The sequence below is a fragment of the Nycticebus coucang genome, chromosome 14 (genome assembly GCF_027406575.1).
Source record: "Nycticebus coucang isolate mNycCou1 chromosome 14, mNycCou1.pri, whole genome shotgun sequence".
NCBI lineage: Eukaryota > Metazoa > Chordata > Mammalia > Primates > Lorisidae > Nycticebus > Nycticebus coucang.
In genome coordinates, this window is record NC_069793.1 from 51,442,584 (window position 1) to 51,460,567 (window position 17,984).

A 17,984-nucleotide genomic window follows, 5' to 3' on the forward strand; every position below is an offset into this window, starting at 1 on the left:
GCTAAAAAATGTATAATTTCTAGAGCTATAAAAATAAGCAATGAGTTTATGCTATTTTCACTTACTAGCTTTTTAAAATAATATGTCATAGATATTCTCCCATGTCAACAATGCAGATCTAATTATTTTTAATAGCTAAAATATATGCTTATAATATATGCTTATATAGTTTATATAATCAGTTTCCTATTCAGATGATTTCTAATTTTTCACTATTGCAAACATTGCTACAATGAAGATCATGAAGTTACATCCTTTTTAGTTTGTGCAAATATTCTGTGAATTCTGTGGATTCCCAAAATTACTTTGCCTAAAAAGTATAAATCCAATGGATCAAATTTGTTTCAAATCCTAATGCCAGTGTCTTTGAGAGTATTTTTAATGATGTAAAACTACCTGTATTATTTATCCCTGATTTTTTAGGCCTAAACCTTAAACCAGGTGCATAGTAGTCATATGTGTGCAATATTTATATGGTGAGCTGAACTGGAAAAGCCATCAACCATAGAAGATGTAGAAAAGAAAATTTTAGGCTGACCTCTCTGTAACATTGCAAATGATCCTTTGGGAAAGTTCTATGCCTCTAGTACAAGGAGAATAAGAGACATAGGCAGCAAGTCTAAGCAAAGTGGCCAAGTTTAGCTGAATCAGCTAACCCTGGCAGACTCACACAGATGCACGGGTGGAATAAATAATTATTACTTTAAGACATACCAAATTTGGGGGTGATTTTTATACTACATTACTTATTATCTTATTCTTGGATAGAATGACTCAGCATTATAAAGATATAAATTCTGCTTAAGATAATGTATACATTTAATGTAATACCAATAAGATTGTCTAGAAATGAAATTGTAAATGATACCAGAGTGAAAAGAAAGAGAACAGAGAAGTGAGAGTAGTATGTTAAGATTTTTGTCTTGCTGGGCGGCGCCTGTGGCTCAAGGAGTAGGGCGCTGGTCCCATATGCCGAAGGTGGCGGGTTCAAACCTAGCCCCGGCCAAAAAAAAAAGAAAGATTTTTGTCTTGCTTGGGAACAAACACAGATTTGATAAGTTTATACAATAGTCAAGAAAAATAAGTATATGTATGCTTCTGAGTAAGTCTGAAGAAACAAAAGAACAAAATCAAATGTAAAACTTTTACAATAAGCCAAATAAAACTCTATTCTTCTAATGAATTCTGATTTTAGGGTTTTAAAAAAGAAAAAACAAAAAAATTTTAACAAATGATAACAGTGGGATTGGCAGAGTGAGGCTCTCCAAAGAGCCACTCAGCAATAAAAGCACTAAGAACACAAATAAAAATTGTCAAAATCAACTTTTTCAGAATTCTTCAAATTAACCAAAGGATTACATTTATTAAGGAAAAATGACAGGATCTCCATAAGAACAACAAGTTTTCTTGCTCCTATTGAAATCCTCTCCACTAGCTTCACAGTAACCTTGAAAACCCAACAGCCCCACAATCACAGTGAAAACAAGGCCCCTCACAACCACAGTGAAATCAGCAGCCTAGGAGCCATGGGGAAGGGAAAGAATGGGTTTGGAGCTTCTTAAAATGTTATTCTTAAAGAACCTCCAATATTTGACCTGTCTAGTAGTTCCCTGGCTGGTATTCACTTGACCTGACTCAGATCTTCTCGCAGCGCAAACAGCATTTTTGCAACATTTGTCAAAAATACCTACAGGTAATTATTTAATATAATAACTCCTTGAAACAGTGATTACTATTGGGAAAAACAATAAGCTGACCAGAAATGGTTAAAACAAAAAGCAGATGAATGAGATAGTGATAGGAAGATTTGAAAAATCTCTGACATATTCCTAGGAATCTAAAAGGTCTTGCACTATATGAGAGATATACACAAGCCCATGACAGACCTAAGAAGGTCCTAAGCCCTCATCTCTGCCTGAACTTCAGCCTCTGAGAAAATAAGGGCTAAAGCAGAGCTGTAAACTGAGTCCCAGAATAGTGAAGATAAACCCCAACTCTTACACACACATAGTCTCTCATTAAAGGCTAGGAGACTTATTTGTTCCAGGAATTTAAGGAAATCTCTGTCCAATCATTAGTGAGCAGTAGACTAACTAAGCAGACTTTACAGAATAAATTCAGTAACATCACTAAACATATAAACAGAAGTAACAAAAAGAAAAAAATAAAGACAAACAATAACAAAACAAACCCTGGGGAAGAGAAGAATATTATTTCCAGAGTTTTCATGTTATATTATTTTAAAGGTCCAATTTTCAACAAAAGATTATGAGACATGCAGAAAATAAGAAAATATGATTTATACACAGGAAAAATTACAGTCAATAGAAACTATCCATTATTCCATGAAGAAGCTCAACTGTAGAACTTACTAGACAAAGACTAAATCAGCTGAGTCCAAGGAACTAAGTAAACGATATCTAGAAAACTAAAGGAAAGAATGAAAATGATGTTTCAATAAATAGAGAATATAAAGACTCATTTTAGATTTAAAGACACAAGTAGGTTAAAAGCGAAAAGATAGAAAAAGATATTCCATGCAAATAGTAATCAAAAGAAAGCTGGGGTAGCTATTTTAATAATATTAGACAAAATAGACTAATTAAAAACTGCTATAAGAAACAAAGAAAATTAAATATTAATAAAGGAGTCAATTCACCAGCAATATAACAATTATAAACATATATGCACCAAGTGTCAGTGCTCCCAAATATATAAAGCAAGTATTGACAGAATTGAAGGAAAAATAGTTCTATAATAGTGGAAGATTTCAATATACCACTTCCAATAATGGATAGAACAATCAGAGAGAAGACAAATAGGGAAATAGGTGACTTGAACAATGTCAAACCAACTACACCTTATAGATACATGTAGAACACTTCACCCAATAACATTTCAATACACATTTTTCTGGAGTGCATATAGAACATCCTCCAGGATATAGCATATGTTACACCACAAAACAAGTCTTAATAAATTTGAAAAGATTTAAATCATTCAAACTATTTTTTCTGATCATAATGGAATGGGTTAAAAATCAATTAACAGAAGAAGAACTGGAAAATTTTCAAATGTGTGGAAATCAAACAAAACACTCTTAAAGAACCAATGAATCAAAGAAGAAATCATAACAAAAATTATAAAATCTTGAGACAAATGAAAACAAAAACATAACATACCAAAAATAATGAGATGCAGTGAAAGTAATGGTGAGAGGGAAATTTATAGCTCTAAATGCATGCTTTGGATAAGAAAAGGATTTCAAATTAATAATCTAACTTTATACCTTAAGGATTTTTTTGAAAAGCAAATTAGACTCATAGCTAGCAAAAGAAAGAAATTATAAAGTTTATGGACAAACTAAATTGAGAATAGAAAAACAAAAGAGAAAAATCAATAAAACCAGAAGTGATTCTTTGAAAAGATGAACAAAACTGACAACCTGATCTCAGGAGTTTGAGGTTGCAGTGAGCTATAATCACACCACTGCATTCTACCCAAGGAGACAGAATGAGACTCCATCTCAAAAAAAGAAATAAATAAAAAATAATCAAAACCCTCGTAATAAGAAAAGTTCCAAATAAGATGGTGAATTCCACCAAAAATTTAAAGTAGATTTAACATTAATCCTTCTCAAATTCTTCCAATAAATTGAAGAGGAAGAAACCCATAATATACTAGCATTATTCAGGTAACAAGACAAAAACAAAGTTACTAAAAGAAAAGAAAACTACAGATGAATATCTTATGAATATTGATGCAAAAATCCTCAACAAAATACTAGCAAAACAAATATAGCAGTATATTAAAAGGATTAGATGCCATGACCATGTGGGATTTATTCTTGGATTGCAAGGATGATTCAACCTATAAAAATCAATCAATGTGGTATGCTACATTAACAGAATGAAGGGAAAGACAATCATTTTCATTAATGCAGAAAAAGCACTTGAAAAAAATTCAACATCTTTCATGATTAAAAGGAAAACATCTAATAACTAGAAATTGAAACATATTCAACATGATTAAGGCTGTATATGAAAAACCCACAGCTAGCATACTTGAGGGTAAAAGTCTGAAAGCTTTTCTCCATAGATTAGGAACAAGACAAAGGTGTCCACCTTAACCACTTCTATTCAACATAGTATTAAAGGTTTTAGGTAAAGAAATTGGGCAAGAAAATGAAATAAAAGAAGTTCGAATTGAAAAGGAAGAAGCAAAATGATTTCTGTTACAAATAACATGATCTTACACGTAGAAAACCTTAAAGATTGTGTATCAAAAACATTGCTAGGGCTAATAAATAAATTCAGTAAAGTTTCAGGTTACAAAATAAACGCAAACAAAAATCATCTGCATTTCTCTACACCAGCAATGAAGAATCCAAAAAGGAAATTAAGAAAATAATTTCATTTAGCATCAAAAAGAATAAAAAAATAGTAACAAATTTAACAAAGACACAAAAGACTTGGATAAACATTGCTGAAAGAAATTAAAGATGACATAAATAAATGGAAAGACATCCCATGTTCATTCATTAGAAGATTTGGTATTGTTAAGATGACAATATTGCCCAAAGATATATAAAAATTCATTGAAATCCATATCAAAATCCTTCTGACACTTTTTGCATAAGTAGAAAACTCCATCTTAAAAGTCGTATGTTCTTTAAAAACATAGTCAAAATAAAATAAGAATAAAAAGTGGAGAACTCATACTTCCTGATCTCAAAACTTACTACAAGTATTATTGCAGTAATCAAACCAATATGGTACTGGCCTAAGAATAGGCATTCAGACCAATGGACTAAAATAGAAAACTTAGAAATAAACCTTTGCATGTATGGTCAATTGCTTTTTGACAGCTGTGCCAAGAACATTCAAAGACAACAATTCAAATTTAAAAAATTTTTGTGCATCAAAAACATTATCAACAATGCCAACTAATGGAATGAGGAACATACTTACAAATAATGTATCTGATAAGGAATTAATAATTGGAATATATAAAAAACTCCTACAACTGAACAACAGTCCTCCTCCCCCCAAACCCAATTGTACATATAAATGGTCAATGGACTTGAATAGACATTGCTCTATGAAGGTAATGCAGGTTACCAGGGGTTGGTAGGGGGTCAGGGAGAAGAAAGAGATGTTATCATTTAATGGATACAGAGTTTCTATTTGGATTGATGGGAAAGTTCTGGAAATGGATAGTGGTGGTGGTTGCACAGCATTGTGAATATGCTTAATGCCAATTAGCTTTACACTTAAAAATTGTTAAAATGATAAATTTTGTTATCTATGTTTTGCCATAGTAAAAAGTAAAAGAAAACACAACAATATACATCCTATACATTGCCACTGAAAAGTCCTAACAGCAATCACTAACCCCGGGGCAATGAGCACCCCAGACTGTGGTTTCTAAATATCATTTCCCACTAAAAGCAGCGGTTCTCAACCTGTGGGTCGTGACCCTTTGGGGGTCAAATGACCCTTTCACAGGAGTCCCCTAATGTCAGATATTTACATTACAATTCATAACAGTAGCAAAAATTACAGTTATGAAGTAGCAACTAAAATAATTTTATGGTTGGAGGTCACCACAACATGAAGAAGTGTATTAAAGGGTCGTGGCATTAGGAAGGTTGAGAACCACTGCACTAAAAGGAATCTGGGTTTCTTGAAGTGGTGGCTGATTTCAGGATTTAGACAGAAAATGTACAGTATGAGTCTAGAATAATTTGACCCACCAAAAAGCAAAGGAAACTATTAAAGACTATGAAAAATATGTAAAAAGAATTCAGGAGCTGACTGGAAGAGGGTTTCACCAGCTAGGGATGGGACAATTTGAGGATCAGAAGATTAATAACTACAATGGTTTGAAAGTCATTAAATATTTTAAATTTAAAATTTCATAATGATCCTCAAAAAGATGAAAAAAACAAGAAAACACTATTAGTCACCTTTGGAGCATGCTAGAGGGTAACCTCATTATTTTGAACCCTGGTGAATAAAAATAAAAGGTAAGAATGTTGCTTTTAGTCTATATTTCAGGATAATCATAATTTAAGCTGTCCTTTAGGATTTGATGAAAGAAAGATTCTTTCTACGAAAGTATTCCACTTAATCAATGAAGAAGAAAGGAAGGCGGAAGAGAGGGAAAGAGGAAGAGAGAAATGGAGATGGAAAGAATGAGGCTAGTAGAAGAAAACATAGAAGCCTGCTTTTGTGACTTCATTTCTTAAACATGACTTCTCAATCTCAAATCACAGAGGAGGTAGATGCCAAGTTTGATTACATTAAAATTCAAGACTTTTTTGACAACAGATACCATAGGCATAGTTAGAAGACAAATAGACTTGGTCTCAGGTTACCAAGAAAGTAATGTTAGAATACATAAGAAACATCTGCAAATCTGCCAGAAAGGTGAAACTTAAAGGAAAAATGGCCACTAACAACATAGGCAATTAATAAAACAGTGACCGAGGCCACCATGGTGGCTCATTCCTGTAATCCTAGCACTGTGGGAGCCTGAAGCAGTTGGATCACTTGAGCTCACAAGTTTGAGACGAGACTGAGCAAGAGCAATACCCCATCTCTACTAAAAATAGAACAATTAGCCAGGTGTTGCACTGGGCACCTGTAGGTCCAGCTATTCAGGAGTCTGAGGCAGGAGGATCACTTGAACCCAAGTTTGAGGTTGCTATAAGCTAGGGTGGCACATGGGCACTCTAGCCTGGGCAACAAAGTGAGATTCTGTCAAAAAAAAAAAAAGGAAAGAAAAAAGGAAAAAAGAGTGACCTAAAGGATAATAAGCATATAAATGAAGCTCAGCTTTACTAGAATTTAAAAAAATGCAAATTAAAGCAGATTTGCAAACAGTAGAAAGTTGGATAATATCAAGTGCTGGTGAGTCTGTGGGGAAAATGGGAATCTTCTCTCCTAGTAAGAGCCTAACCCAATATTGACATTTGGGAGAGCGATCTAGCAGTTTAGCACTCACAATTCTGGATTTTAAATCTCAGATCCTCACATATGTCCACTAATTTCTGGGTTCATTGTAATCCTGTTTGAGACAACAAGGAATTGGTGACAACCTAGATGTCCCTCACTAAGGAAAGACAGAAAGTGATGGCATACAATGCAGGTCAAAAAATAAATTAACTCACATACTATAATATGACATACTTGCACACACATAATGTTGTGTGAAAAGTGAAAGAAATGTAAGCTTTACACTCCAATAAGGCCATACATGTTGAACACCAGCACAGTTTTAGTCTACTTTTCAAAGATACATGTATCACATACACACAAGCATATAGGTTGTGCAGCACATTGGTCCACCTTGGGGTTGCCATTCACACAGTCTTTTATGTGAATGGTGCCCTCTGGGGCACAATGCCAGAAAACAACATGAATGGTGCCCCCCAGTGGTGTGCAACATGGCAGCCTTGACTGTGTAAGATGGCTTGGAAGGTTGTATTTAGATTAATGAATTGGAATAGGTGCCTATGGTGAAAGCGAGAGGGAAATGTGAGTGGGACTAGGGGAGGAAAAGGGAACACTAAGTAAAATAATAAGGAAAAAGACAGCCCTTGCACCAGTGGAGGACGGAAGTGTAGCCTGGATGAAGAAATGGGACCAACTCATTTCTGAGGTCTTAAATGTGGGGAGGGCGGACGTGGGGAAGGAATATTAACCTGGATAACCAACAACCTTATAAATTCTGAAAATAAATGTACATTGTATCCTGAAAGCTATAGGAAATCCTAGAAGTGTCTGAACTGGAAGAGATTTACAATGGGAATGGATGGAAATGCAGAGATGGGGACAGCAGTCCTTCAAAACAACCCATACCAGCTCGCAATGTGCACAGTGGGGTCAACGTGGCCACACATGCCCTGAGCCACGTGTGCACGCCTAACTCTAGGGGGTCCTTGGAAGGCCCAGCACTCCTCCTCTTGACTCTTCCCTAATCCTCCTTTGCCCAGAGGCTCAAACAGAAACAAGCACTGAGGACAGCTCAGAACAGCCATGATGGGTGACCTTCCAGATGTGAATGTGAATAGCACAGAGCTGTCTGCCCTGAAGCCTGGGGATTCCATGTTGTTGACTGGTGATACAACTGTGTGCTGCAGAGCAGCTACAACCCTAGGGACACTCAGTCAGAACTCTGCGCTGATAAGTTGATTTTTTGTGAGAAATTTTTCCTTCATATTTACGTGGGAATTTCTCCTCCTTTGTAGTTTGCTGAATTTTCACCTCGCAGATGTTTACTAGGTCGGTGATTTTGAGAAAATTATTCTACCTACTTGCTGGAAATACTGGGACAAGATGACAATCTCTGAAGCCTGCCCAATGCCAACACTCTGGAGCCACAAGGGGTGTTTTTTCTGGGTGTGCTGAACACAATGTGTATAAGGTGGCTAGTGTGTGTAGCAACACGGGCACAGCTCTGGGGTCAGGCTTGGGTTAGAATCCTGCATCTGCTACTTGGCAGCTGAGTCCCAGTTTCTTTATCTGTAAAAATGGGTGGTTAAAAAGTTTTATCTCACAAGATTAAAGCAGGGTAAATGCACGTGAAACTACTCAGCACAAGGACCTGCCATTTGGAAAGCACTCAGCCAAAGCTGATTCCTCCTCATCTTCCTTCATGTCTGTTTCAGAAAACATCACAAACATTTTCACACTGGAAAATTCACAGATTGTCATAATCAAATCTTTCCTTTCCAAACATTTAAGAATAAGCTCAAGTACAGTTCCAAATGTTGAAAGAAATTCCTAGAAAGATCTAACCTGATAGATAGAGGTTGTCGGCCAACCTCTATCTTTATGTGTTTATTTTATTTTGATAGACATGGACAGGGAGAAACACGAAATCAATTATGTTTTACGGTGCCACCTTCTAAGAGTGACCTTTTTTGCTAGACTCAAGATGAAAAAGATAGTATTTTCTTTTTATGAATCTGATTCTATTTGTTATTCACTCTACTGATGTGGAGTTTTTGCCACTCTTAACCTCAGATTATTGGCCAATTCTGATCTGAGACAATATTGCTATTACCTTAAGCAGGTGTTTAAGGAAAGGGAAAAATGAGAGAGAGAAACCACACCCTGTCAACACTTCTGATCTGTTGACTTGCTCTTGTTGTTGTAAGGATATTTCAACAGTGATTGCTAGCCCTGGCTTCCTGAGGCCACAAAGAACTAATTAGTAAATTTCGATAAAAATGTTTCCTTAATAAAATATAATCTCTAACGGATGCTACTCTGTGGTAAAATAGGTACTTTCAAACATAGCTGATTATATTAAATAATTAGAACAAATCTTTTGAAAAGCAATTTGGCAGTAAGTTATCAAGACTCTGGTGTCTATACTCTTTGACCTGAGAATTCTTTCTGGGAACCTATCTTATTAGGGGCAAGATGGGAATCTAATTAAGGAAACAGATACACACACAAAGAAGCTTACCAGGGTATTAGTTTATAACAGTAAAAAAAATTATGGGAAACAACCTGATCACACGAGTGGTTATATAAACTATGGTGTATATCCACCAGACGGATGGATCTGTTTATAAGGAGACTGTCAAAACCTGAGTGTAAAAGCATATGTACAATCTTATCAAAATTATATTTTTAAAAAACAGAAGCAAAATATGAAATCTGTGCAATTCAAAAGGTCTGGAAGGAAATATACCAAATTATGGTAGTGATAGGCTTTTGGTGACTTTCTCTTATTGTTTTATATATATTATTTTCAAGCTTACCAGAAGGGCTACAGTGTATAACTTTTCTAATCAGCAAAACGTAATAATGAACACATTTCATAAGGGAATAAAGAAATATAGAGATCCCATGTGGAATCTTTGGGTTTGTTAAATGGGATAATTCAGATCAAAGATACCATAAATTGTCTGAATTCCAAAAAAAGGATGAGGGCTGGCTGGTGGGGGGTATGCACTTCATACTCTTCTCCACAAACTTGCTGCTCCCTCCCAGGATTTCTTTCATCTCAGTGCCATGATGATTATAAATGTGAATGAAAATTTAAAACATTTAGCATTTATTAAGTACTTTCTAAGCACAGACACTGTTTTGGTGCTTTTTATACCTGTATTTCACCTTTCTCGGGCTTGCAGAAGCTCTCGATAAAAGGAACCATTATTTCCCCCTGCCCACGCCCTGTTCCCCTTTCTCCTGCCCACACAGAGAATGCCCTTTAGGAATAGAATTGATTTGGACAAAAGAAAACTGGGCCGACTTCCTGAAGAGCTTCACAGAGTTGACTTGAGAGGAATCTTCAAGAGGTCAGGACAGGGAAGGTTCTAGAAACAAGGCACCAGAAAAGCCCACAGGCCTTCTCTCTGTGATGTGGCTTATTTGCTTTATAGGCTTCACACGTCTTTGCTGACATCAGCAGCCCATCAACGTTTAAAATAATAACAGTGAAAAGGCAAACAGCCCCATTCTGCCAGGCAGTTGTCTTCTGCCAACTTCTATGTTCTTTTTGAGTTAATAAACGTCCAAGAACTAACCTCCCCTACCACCCTGGGGGCAAAAAAAAAAAGCACAATAATTTAAAAACCACCAGGTCAGCCTATTGCCAGCAGAAAACCATTCAGACAAGTAGCATTTGTCATATTCTAATGAAGATTTTACCTCTGCTTCAAAATGAAAACTATCATTAGGCTTTGTGTTTATGGGAGCAAATGATTGGGGACAGTGGGTTTCTTGTGGTCCCTTCCTCATTTTAATCACACTCAGGACCAAATACATAGACATTTTTCTGCATCAGATGAAACTAAAAAGCCATAATTATGCCAGCTAATCTCTTTTGAAAACATCAATTAAGAAAATGGCCTTTTAATGCTCATTTTACTTGAAAATCTGCAAACATACACACGTGTTGTCATACCAGACCAGTGGTGGCAGTGGTGGCAGTGGTGGTGGGAAGGCCGTCTCTAAAAAGGAGAGGGCATGCATAGTGGTTTGACAAGGTCAGAAGGGCAAGCATCCATTGGCAACAAGGAGATATCTGCAAGGTAAGAAACTTTTATATAAAGCAAGACCTCCTGTTACCTTCATGTGTAGTGTTGAAACTGGAGCCAGCCCCTTAACAGGCTTTTGCACCAACCCAGTACCACACACATGCCTCATTGTTAATACTTCCTCAGGACAGATTAGATACCACATTCCTCAGACATACTCAGCACCCAGCTCCGGAGGGAAATTGGCCACAGGCTCCTTCCACAGGGCTAACAACTAGCTACAACTGATAAGTGTTAATGGAAATAAATAGAACAATTAAACATTGAGTCCCCACCAGCACTGTTACCAGGTGGTAGGAAGGGTTTGCTCTTGCATTGCCCAGCATGTGCCAGACAAGAGTAATTCAAGTCCTTAGCTCACCTTTATCCATAGCTACATGCAGTTGTTAGTCATATTGCTCACCCAAGATGTACCATGAGATTGTTTTGTTTTATTTTTTCTTTCCAGGCCTTATCTGGGAAACCTTGATATTTATCCTATCTCAATTCAAGCTTGAACAAGTAACTAATTAATCTCTGACCAAAGATACTGAAGTTAAGACTTGAGTCTGGGTAAAAATCCGTTGAGGTCACGGCTGCTTTTAATCCTATAGCTTAATTCAAAAACTGAATCCTAACAAAGATCTTGGCTTTCAAGTCTTAGTTTTAACTAGAGTGTGCCTTGAGCAGCAAATTTAATTGTGCATCACATGAGTTCTGCAACTTCCTTTCATTTTTTTCTGAAATAACAGTGATTGCATCAATGGAGTGGCAATATGAATTAAAGGACAACACACCTGCCTTTGCAGGAACAGATCCCAAGGGCCCAGCTTAAATTTTAACCAGGACTATGTTTGCCAGGATTCTGTATCTCAAAAGTGTTATGTTTGGCTTTTGTAATAATAAAAGGCTATTTTGGGAAAAGAATTTCCTTCTAACATATACTGTATTGACCAGGAAGAAAAACAGACTTCAACATAGTTTAGCCTTTGAAAGAAAATAGAAGTCAAATGATTTAGCAGATGGGTAATTCCCTAATCTGCAGAAATGTAAACAGCCGGGATCTTGGTGCCTAGGAGTTTTATCAAAGATGTGTGAGACTCAGACCAATACCAGTGAGTTCTCTTTGGCTAGTTTTAACACGTTTACAGTCACAATTAACATTCAAGGAATTTCCTTTTCATCCAAGTGTTTCTTTTAAAAGCACTTTATGCCACAAACTAAAGTTCCAGCTTCCTTTCCATACAGAAAAGTAGTGAAATCTCCAGGATACCTTTCGTTTTTGTCTTTTTTTTTTTTGAAAATGGGTTTGGACCATGTCAATTTCCCTGGGGTATTTTCCAATATAGGGGGATCTCACCTTCTCCCTCCTCCTCCCCTTAAAAAGATCTTGGATCGGTGACCGGCTCCCTCCTCCTCACCCTCCTGTACACACTCTCGCCCACACTCTTCACACTTTCGCCCCAGCCTGAAGAGCCCCGCTGCGGACAGGCGTCCCCAGCCCTCTCCTGCTGCCAGACAGGAACTCCGGACTCATTCCAGCCGGGTTCTAAGTCCCTGAGCCGGCCAGGCCAGTGCATTCCACAAGAAAACGAGAAGCGTAGGTCCCGTCTCTCTCCCTGCTCCTATACAAGGGATTCGCACACAGGCACAGAGTCCGAGTCTTGGCTGTGCATAGAGCTCAGCCCCGTGTCCGAGTCCTCGTCGTTGCCAGAACAGCTCTTGGCCAGCCCGCGGGCCTGGTCCACCCACACGTCCGTGCAGGCCTGAGGCCCGGGTTCTTGCAAAGGATCTCCAGAGCTGGGAGTCCCATCCGGCGACACCTTCAGCTCCAAAGTGTGCAAAGTCTGGAGAAGGCCCTGCAGCTCCCGGTCTTTGCTGTCCCACTGCTGCTGGCTGTAATCCAAGTCCGACTTGACCGCCTCCAGGTCGGTGTTGAGCCGGAGCCCGATGTAAAGGCTGGTGCTGAGCTGCGTCCTGACCCGTTCCTGCTCCAGCAGCAGCTCGCCGTCGGGGCCACCGTCGAGCTCCGGGAGCTCCTCCCCTGCCGCCAGCTCCTCCTGGCGCCGCCGCATCCACCTCTGGTTCAGCTCCTCCTGAATCTCGGCGGAGAGGCGCTCTAGCAACTCCTCCTGCTGAACCCGCTGCTCCTGCAGCCGCAGCAGGTCTTCGCAGCGCCGGGCCAGCTCCTCCAGCGCCGCCGCTTGGGTAATCCCGTCTACCGGCGCTGCCGCCGTTTCCTTCTCCGCCGCTGCCACCTCCTGCTGCTGCTCGCCCGGGCTGGGTCCGGCGAGCTCTATGCCTGCCCCCACCAAGTAAGTCTCCTGAACGTAGTTAACCCCGTGCCGCCGCATGCGATCCAGGTGCACCTTGGCCTCGTAGCGGTCGATCTCGTGGTCCAGCTCGCGGAGCCGCTGCACCTGCTGGCGGATCGTGTGGTCCTGGGAGAGGACCAGATGCACCAAGGTTTCCATGCGCTCCACCGATGCGCCCTCGTGGGCCTGCGGCGACGACGAGCAGGACGAGGCTGTGGACGACGAAGTGGACGAACAGGACGACGGTGGCTGCTGCTGGCGCCTCCTGTTGAGCTTGGCCAGCTTGCGGAAGGCCTTGCGCACCACCCGCCGCTGCTTCTCCTGGGTCAAGGCCAGGTTGGGCCGCGCTGGGGCCCCCCGGGACGGGCAAGGGCGCTCGCGGCTGAGCACTACGCGCGCCTCGGCGCTGCGGGGCCCCGCGTTAGGCAGCGACGCCTCGCAGCGCACTAGCACGAAGCGCACATTCTCTTGCTCCTCACCCCAGGCGGCCCAGAGGCGCAAGATACGCGTCTTGTTGGGCAAAATGCGCTCAAAGCCACGCCACTTCTCCACAATGCAGTAGCACTGCGGGGGCCCGCACAGCATGCCCTGAGGCAGCGCCTCTTCGTCATCCTCGCCGTCTTCGTCCAGCGGTTCGGACAGCTCCCCTGGGCCTGGAGGGTCGCCGGCCGCCCCTCGCCGCCGGCCCCGCCGCTGTCTCCGTCGCTGCCGGCAGCCATCCTCCAAGAGCACTCGCACAACGTCCGAGCAGGTGGTGCGGCGGGAAAGGCCAGACACCAGCTTTTCCTCCTGGCATATCCACACGGATATCTTCTTCTCCGAAGGGTCCATGGCGCGACCGGAGCACAGGTGGCAGGTCCGGCCGGGCTCTACTGGTGTGGCAGGGGCAGCGCGAGCAATCCAGCAGCTCCGGTGCGGGAGAGGAGCCCGTGGCCCCCGCAGCCGGTGGCACTGGCCCTTCTCCCTGGCAGCGCACCGAAGGCAGGCGCCGGCTCTGGCTAGAGCGGTTGCGGCTGCGGCTGCGATCGGCCCGGACGGCGGGCGCTCCCGGGGCAATGGGCCCCGGATCGGGCTCCCGCCTCTGTGGCTCTGCCCAAGGTGCCCGGGGCCTCCGGGTTTTGCTCCTCCCCACGTGGCTCCACCCCCTCCCGCCCCCAGCGCCCAGAGCTGCGGCTGTGAGCTCTGAAGGCGCAGCGCCCAGACCCGCCACTAGCAGCTTCTCCGCGCTGGTGCGCCCTGTCAGCCCCTGGAGCGCGTTGCTGGCATCCTGAGTCTCAGCCCCTTCCGCCAACTTGCTACTCTGTCCCGCGCGGGCGGGCAGGAGGACTCGGAGATCCTGTTGCTGCAGAGCTGGGAGCCTGCGCCTCCGCAGGTATCGGCGCTGCGTGTTCCTGGGCCTACTGACTCCTCTCCTGAGTCTACAGCTAGCTGGACGCATCTTGCTTGACTTTCTCATTTTATCCCGCGCCGCTAGACGCGATTCCTGGTCCCTCGATCCGGCGCCGTCTAGAAAGTGCACTTTGCACAGATGGGCCAACCGAGGCATCCAGCGGTCTCTAGTGGAGACACAGTAATAGCCTTGCGTGAGCACGTAGAGCAGTCTCCCTCGACAGGAAGCAATATTTGCGTATTTAAGGCCATCAAGATACAGTCGTCTGCTTGGAGAACGAGGGTAATCGTGGAACGTGTAGGCCAGAGGGGGACGTTCGGCGTCAGCTGTCGCTCCATGGGTCCCACACCGCCTGGGCTTCACTTCTTGGCAGAGAGACTCATTTCAATGAGAGTTTGGGGCCCAGACCCCAGCCACAAGCATCCCAACGAGATTGTTTCATCTTTAGCTGCTCATAAGAATGGTCCCTTGGTGTGCCAGGCTTGCCTTGAGTTTGTGTTTGTGAACGAGGGTCTGATGATAAAATCATTTCCTTGTTTCAAGACCTTGGATGGTTCCTCACTGTTTCTTACCTAAAGCGTTTTTGTTAATTCCCTGATTCATTCAGTCAGTATTTATTGAGTACCTACTGTGCTCTCTGTCCTGTGCTAGGGCTTTGAAGACAAACAAATCACCAGTTCTGGTTTGCAAGGGGCTTGGCATCTACTGGAGAGCACAGCTGAGTGAACATTTCAACACGGTGTCTTCTGTGCTCTGACACAGGAGAGCAGGAGGGGCCAGAAGAGCCTGAAATGGCATCCAACCCATCTGGGAAGAGCAAAGAAGCCCCCCACCCCCCAACTCCCGCAGGTGGTATCTTAGACAGGGTCCAAAGGACCACTTGAGTCTGCCAAAGGGAAAATAGATGAAGAGGAGGGGCAGACAGCACTCAACGCTTGAGGAACAGTAAGGCAAAGTCAAGGAACCAAGAATATGATGGTTACTGGGGCTGCTAGGAGTTTAAGTGAAAGAAGTGTCTATTATAAAAATGAGGTTGGATGATGGAACAGGAGCTGGATCAGGAAGAACCTTTAATTCTATGCTTTAATTCTTGGCTTTATCTCAAGAACAACAAGAACCTATAGAATGGTGGCGCCTGTGGCTCAAAGGAGTAGGGCGCTAGCCCCGTATACGGGAGGTGGTGGGTTCAAACCTAGCACCCGCCAAAAACTGAAAAAAAAAAAAAGAACCTATAGAATGCAGATCTGAGGTCAGAATGGCCAAATAAAAATCTCAGCTCACCACTTAGTAGCTCTTGTGACCTTAGGAGAAATATTTAATTTTGCTGAGCCTCGGTTTCCTCATCTGTGAAATCATCATAATGAAAATACTTGCCTAATACAACTGTTACAATGATTAAATGCCTGGACCTGGTAAGTCCACAATAGTTTTATTGGAGGGTTGGAAACCTTGAAGGTTTATTGGTTTTCTATTGCTGTGTAAACAAATTGCTGCAAACTTAGTGGCCTAAAACAATGCCCATATATTACTTCACCGTTCTGTCAGAAATCCAACTTGTCATGCCTGCTGGGTTCTCAGCTCAGGGTGTCCCAGGACAAAGGCCAAGTTTGGGCTGTTTTGAGCTCTTGTCTGAAGGTTCAAGGGAAAAATCTACTTCCAGATCCATTCAAGTTGTTCATGTCCAGTTCCTTTCAGTTGTAGGTCTGAGGTCCCTATTCTCTTTTGACTGTCAACCAGGGTCATTCTCAGCAACTAGAGGTCTCTCTCAGTTCCTTTCTGTGGAATACAACCCCTACCCCATTTTAAAGCCAGCAACAGCGTGTCAAACCTGTCCAGTCCTCCTTTGCTTCTAATCTCTTTGCCCTCCTCTTCTGCCTCTGGCTGGAAAAAACTCTGTGCTTTTAAAGTGCTTGATTAGGCAAACCCACCTAGATAATTTCTTCATTTTAAGGTCGACTGATTAGTAACCTTAACTACATCTGCAAAATCCCTTTTGCTGGGTAATGTAACATAATCACTAGGGAAATGGAGACCATGAGACTGTCTTAGAATTCTGCCTAACACACGGCATAACATGATTAGATTTCATTTCTGAACGATCACTGTGTTTGGACTAGGGACGATGGGTGGCACATACGGGATGAGAAGTGAGAGGCCCTTTAGTAGACTGTCACGTTCATTCCAGGAAGAGATAGTGGCCTTTATTGAGCATCGTGGTGGTGAGAAGACTTGATGAAATTGAGTGCTATCAGGGAGGTGGAAGAGACAGAAGTTGGTGCCAGCGCAGAGGAGGACTTCTTTCTCCCTAGAATAGTGTCAGAAGTCTCTTACCATCTAGCCCAGCCCACTTCTCCAACTTCTCCTTCACATATCTAGCTATCCCATCCTCCTTTTTCTCTCACCTATGATGGTTAGAGATCTGAAATCAACTGCCATCCCTAATGGAGTTTAAGTTCCACTAGAGTAGGGATCATATCTGTTTTTCTCACTTTTGAATCCTGTACATTTAGCACAATGCCTGACATATTCTAGGTTTACTCAGTAGGAAATAAATGAGTCAATGAAAGAATACATTTAAGCAAGTCAACACCTCACTCATCTGGAACAGCTCCTGCATCTTAACACATCCACGCTTTTTGTGTATGCTTTTCCCACTAATTAAGACCCCTCTTAAACAACTGGAAAACTCCTACACATCCTTCAGCAGCTCAGATCAAAGATCAGCTATTCTGGGAGTCCTTTCTTTCCTCTCCAGGAAAAATTGGTTCCTTGCTTTTCTTCTGCCTCTGATAATGCAGAGGTTACATTATAGCTGAGATGCATTTCATACTGTTTGCCCCCTCCCCAAACTAAGCTTTTCAAGAGAAAGGATTGCCTCTGTCTTATTCAAAGTTGAGTCCTTGGTGCCTAGAGTGCCTGACACATGGTAGGTTCTCCATCTTCCCCTCTGCTCTAAGGAACACGGAAGAAGATTAATGCCTAAGATATTGTGCTACTTTCAAGGTAACTTCTTTCTAGAGGCAGATAAATATATGGAATCCCTGTTGTAGTAATGATATATGTGAAATTACTGCTGTACTAATTAGAGGATAGAATGATTGATGGGTCCTGGGAAGGAAGAAGGCAGGCTTCAATACATGGAGAGGAGGGGTTGAGGGCATCTTTCATGGGAGAAATTACATGAGTTAAAATGTTAAGGTGAGTCTGCACATGTCTACAGACTGGTGTTTTAGAGAGCAGA

The 17,984-nt window shown here is 41.8% G+C and overlaps 1 protein-coding gene across 1 annotated transcript in view; it reads right to left on the reverse strand.

Annotated features, from left to right (window-relative positions):
* The window catches only part of RASSF10 (Ras association domain family member 10), a 93,783-nt gene extending 79,451 nt beyond the window's left edge, over positions 1-14,332 (reverse strand). The window contains exon 1 of the mRNA XM_053562666.1: positions 12,460-14,332. Within this exon, the coding sequence (XP_053418641.1) occupies positions 12,664-14,184 (1,521 nt within the window). The 5' untranslated portion in view covers positions 14,185-14,332 and the 3' untranslated portion in view covers positions 12,460-12,663. The remainder of the gene's footprint in view (positions 1-12,459) is intronic.
* Positions 14,333-17,984: the final 3,652 nt, after the last annotated feature.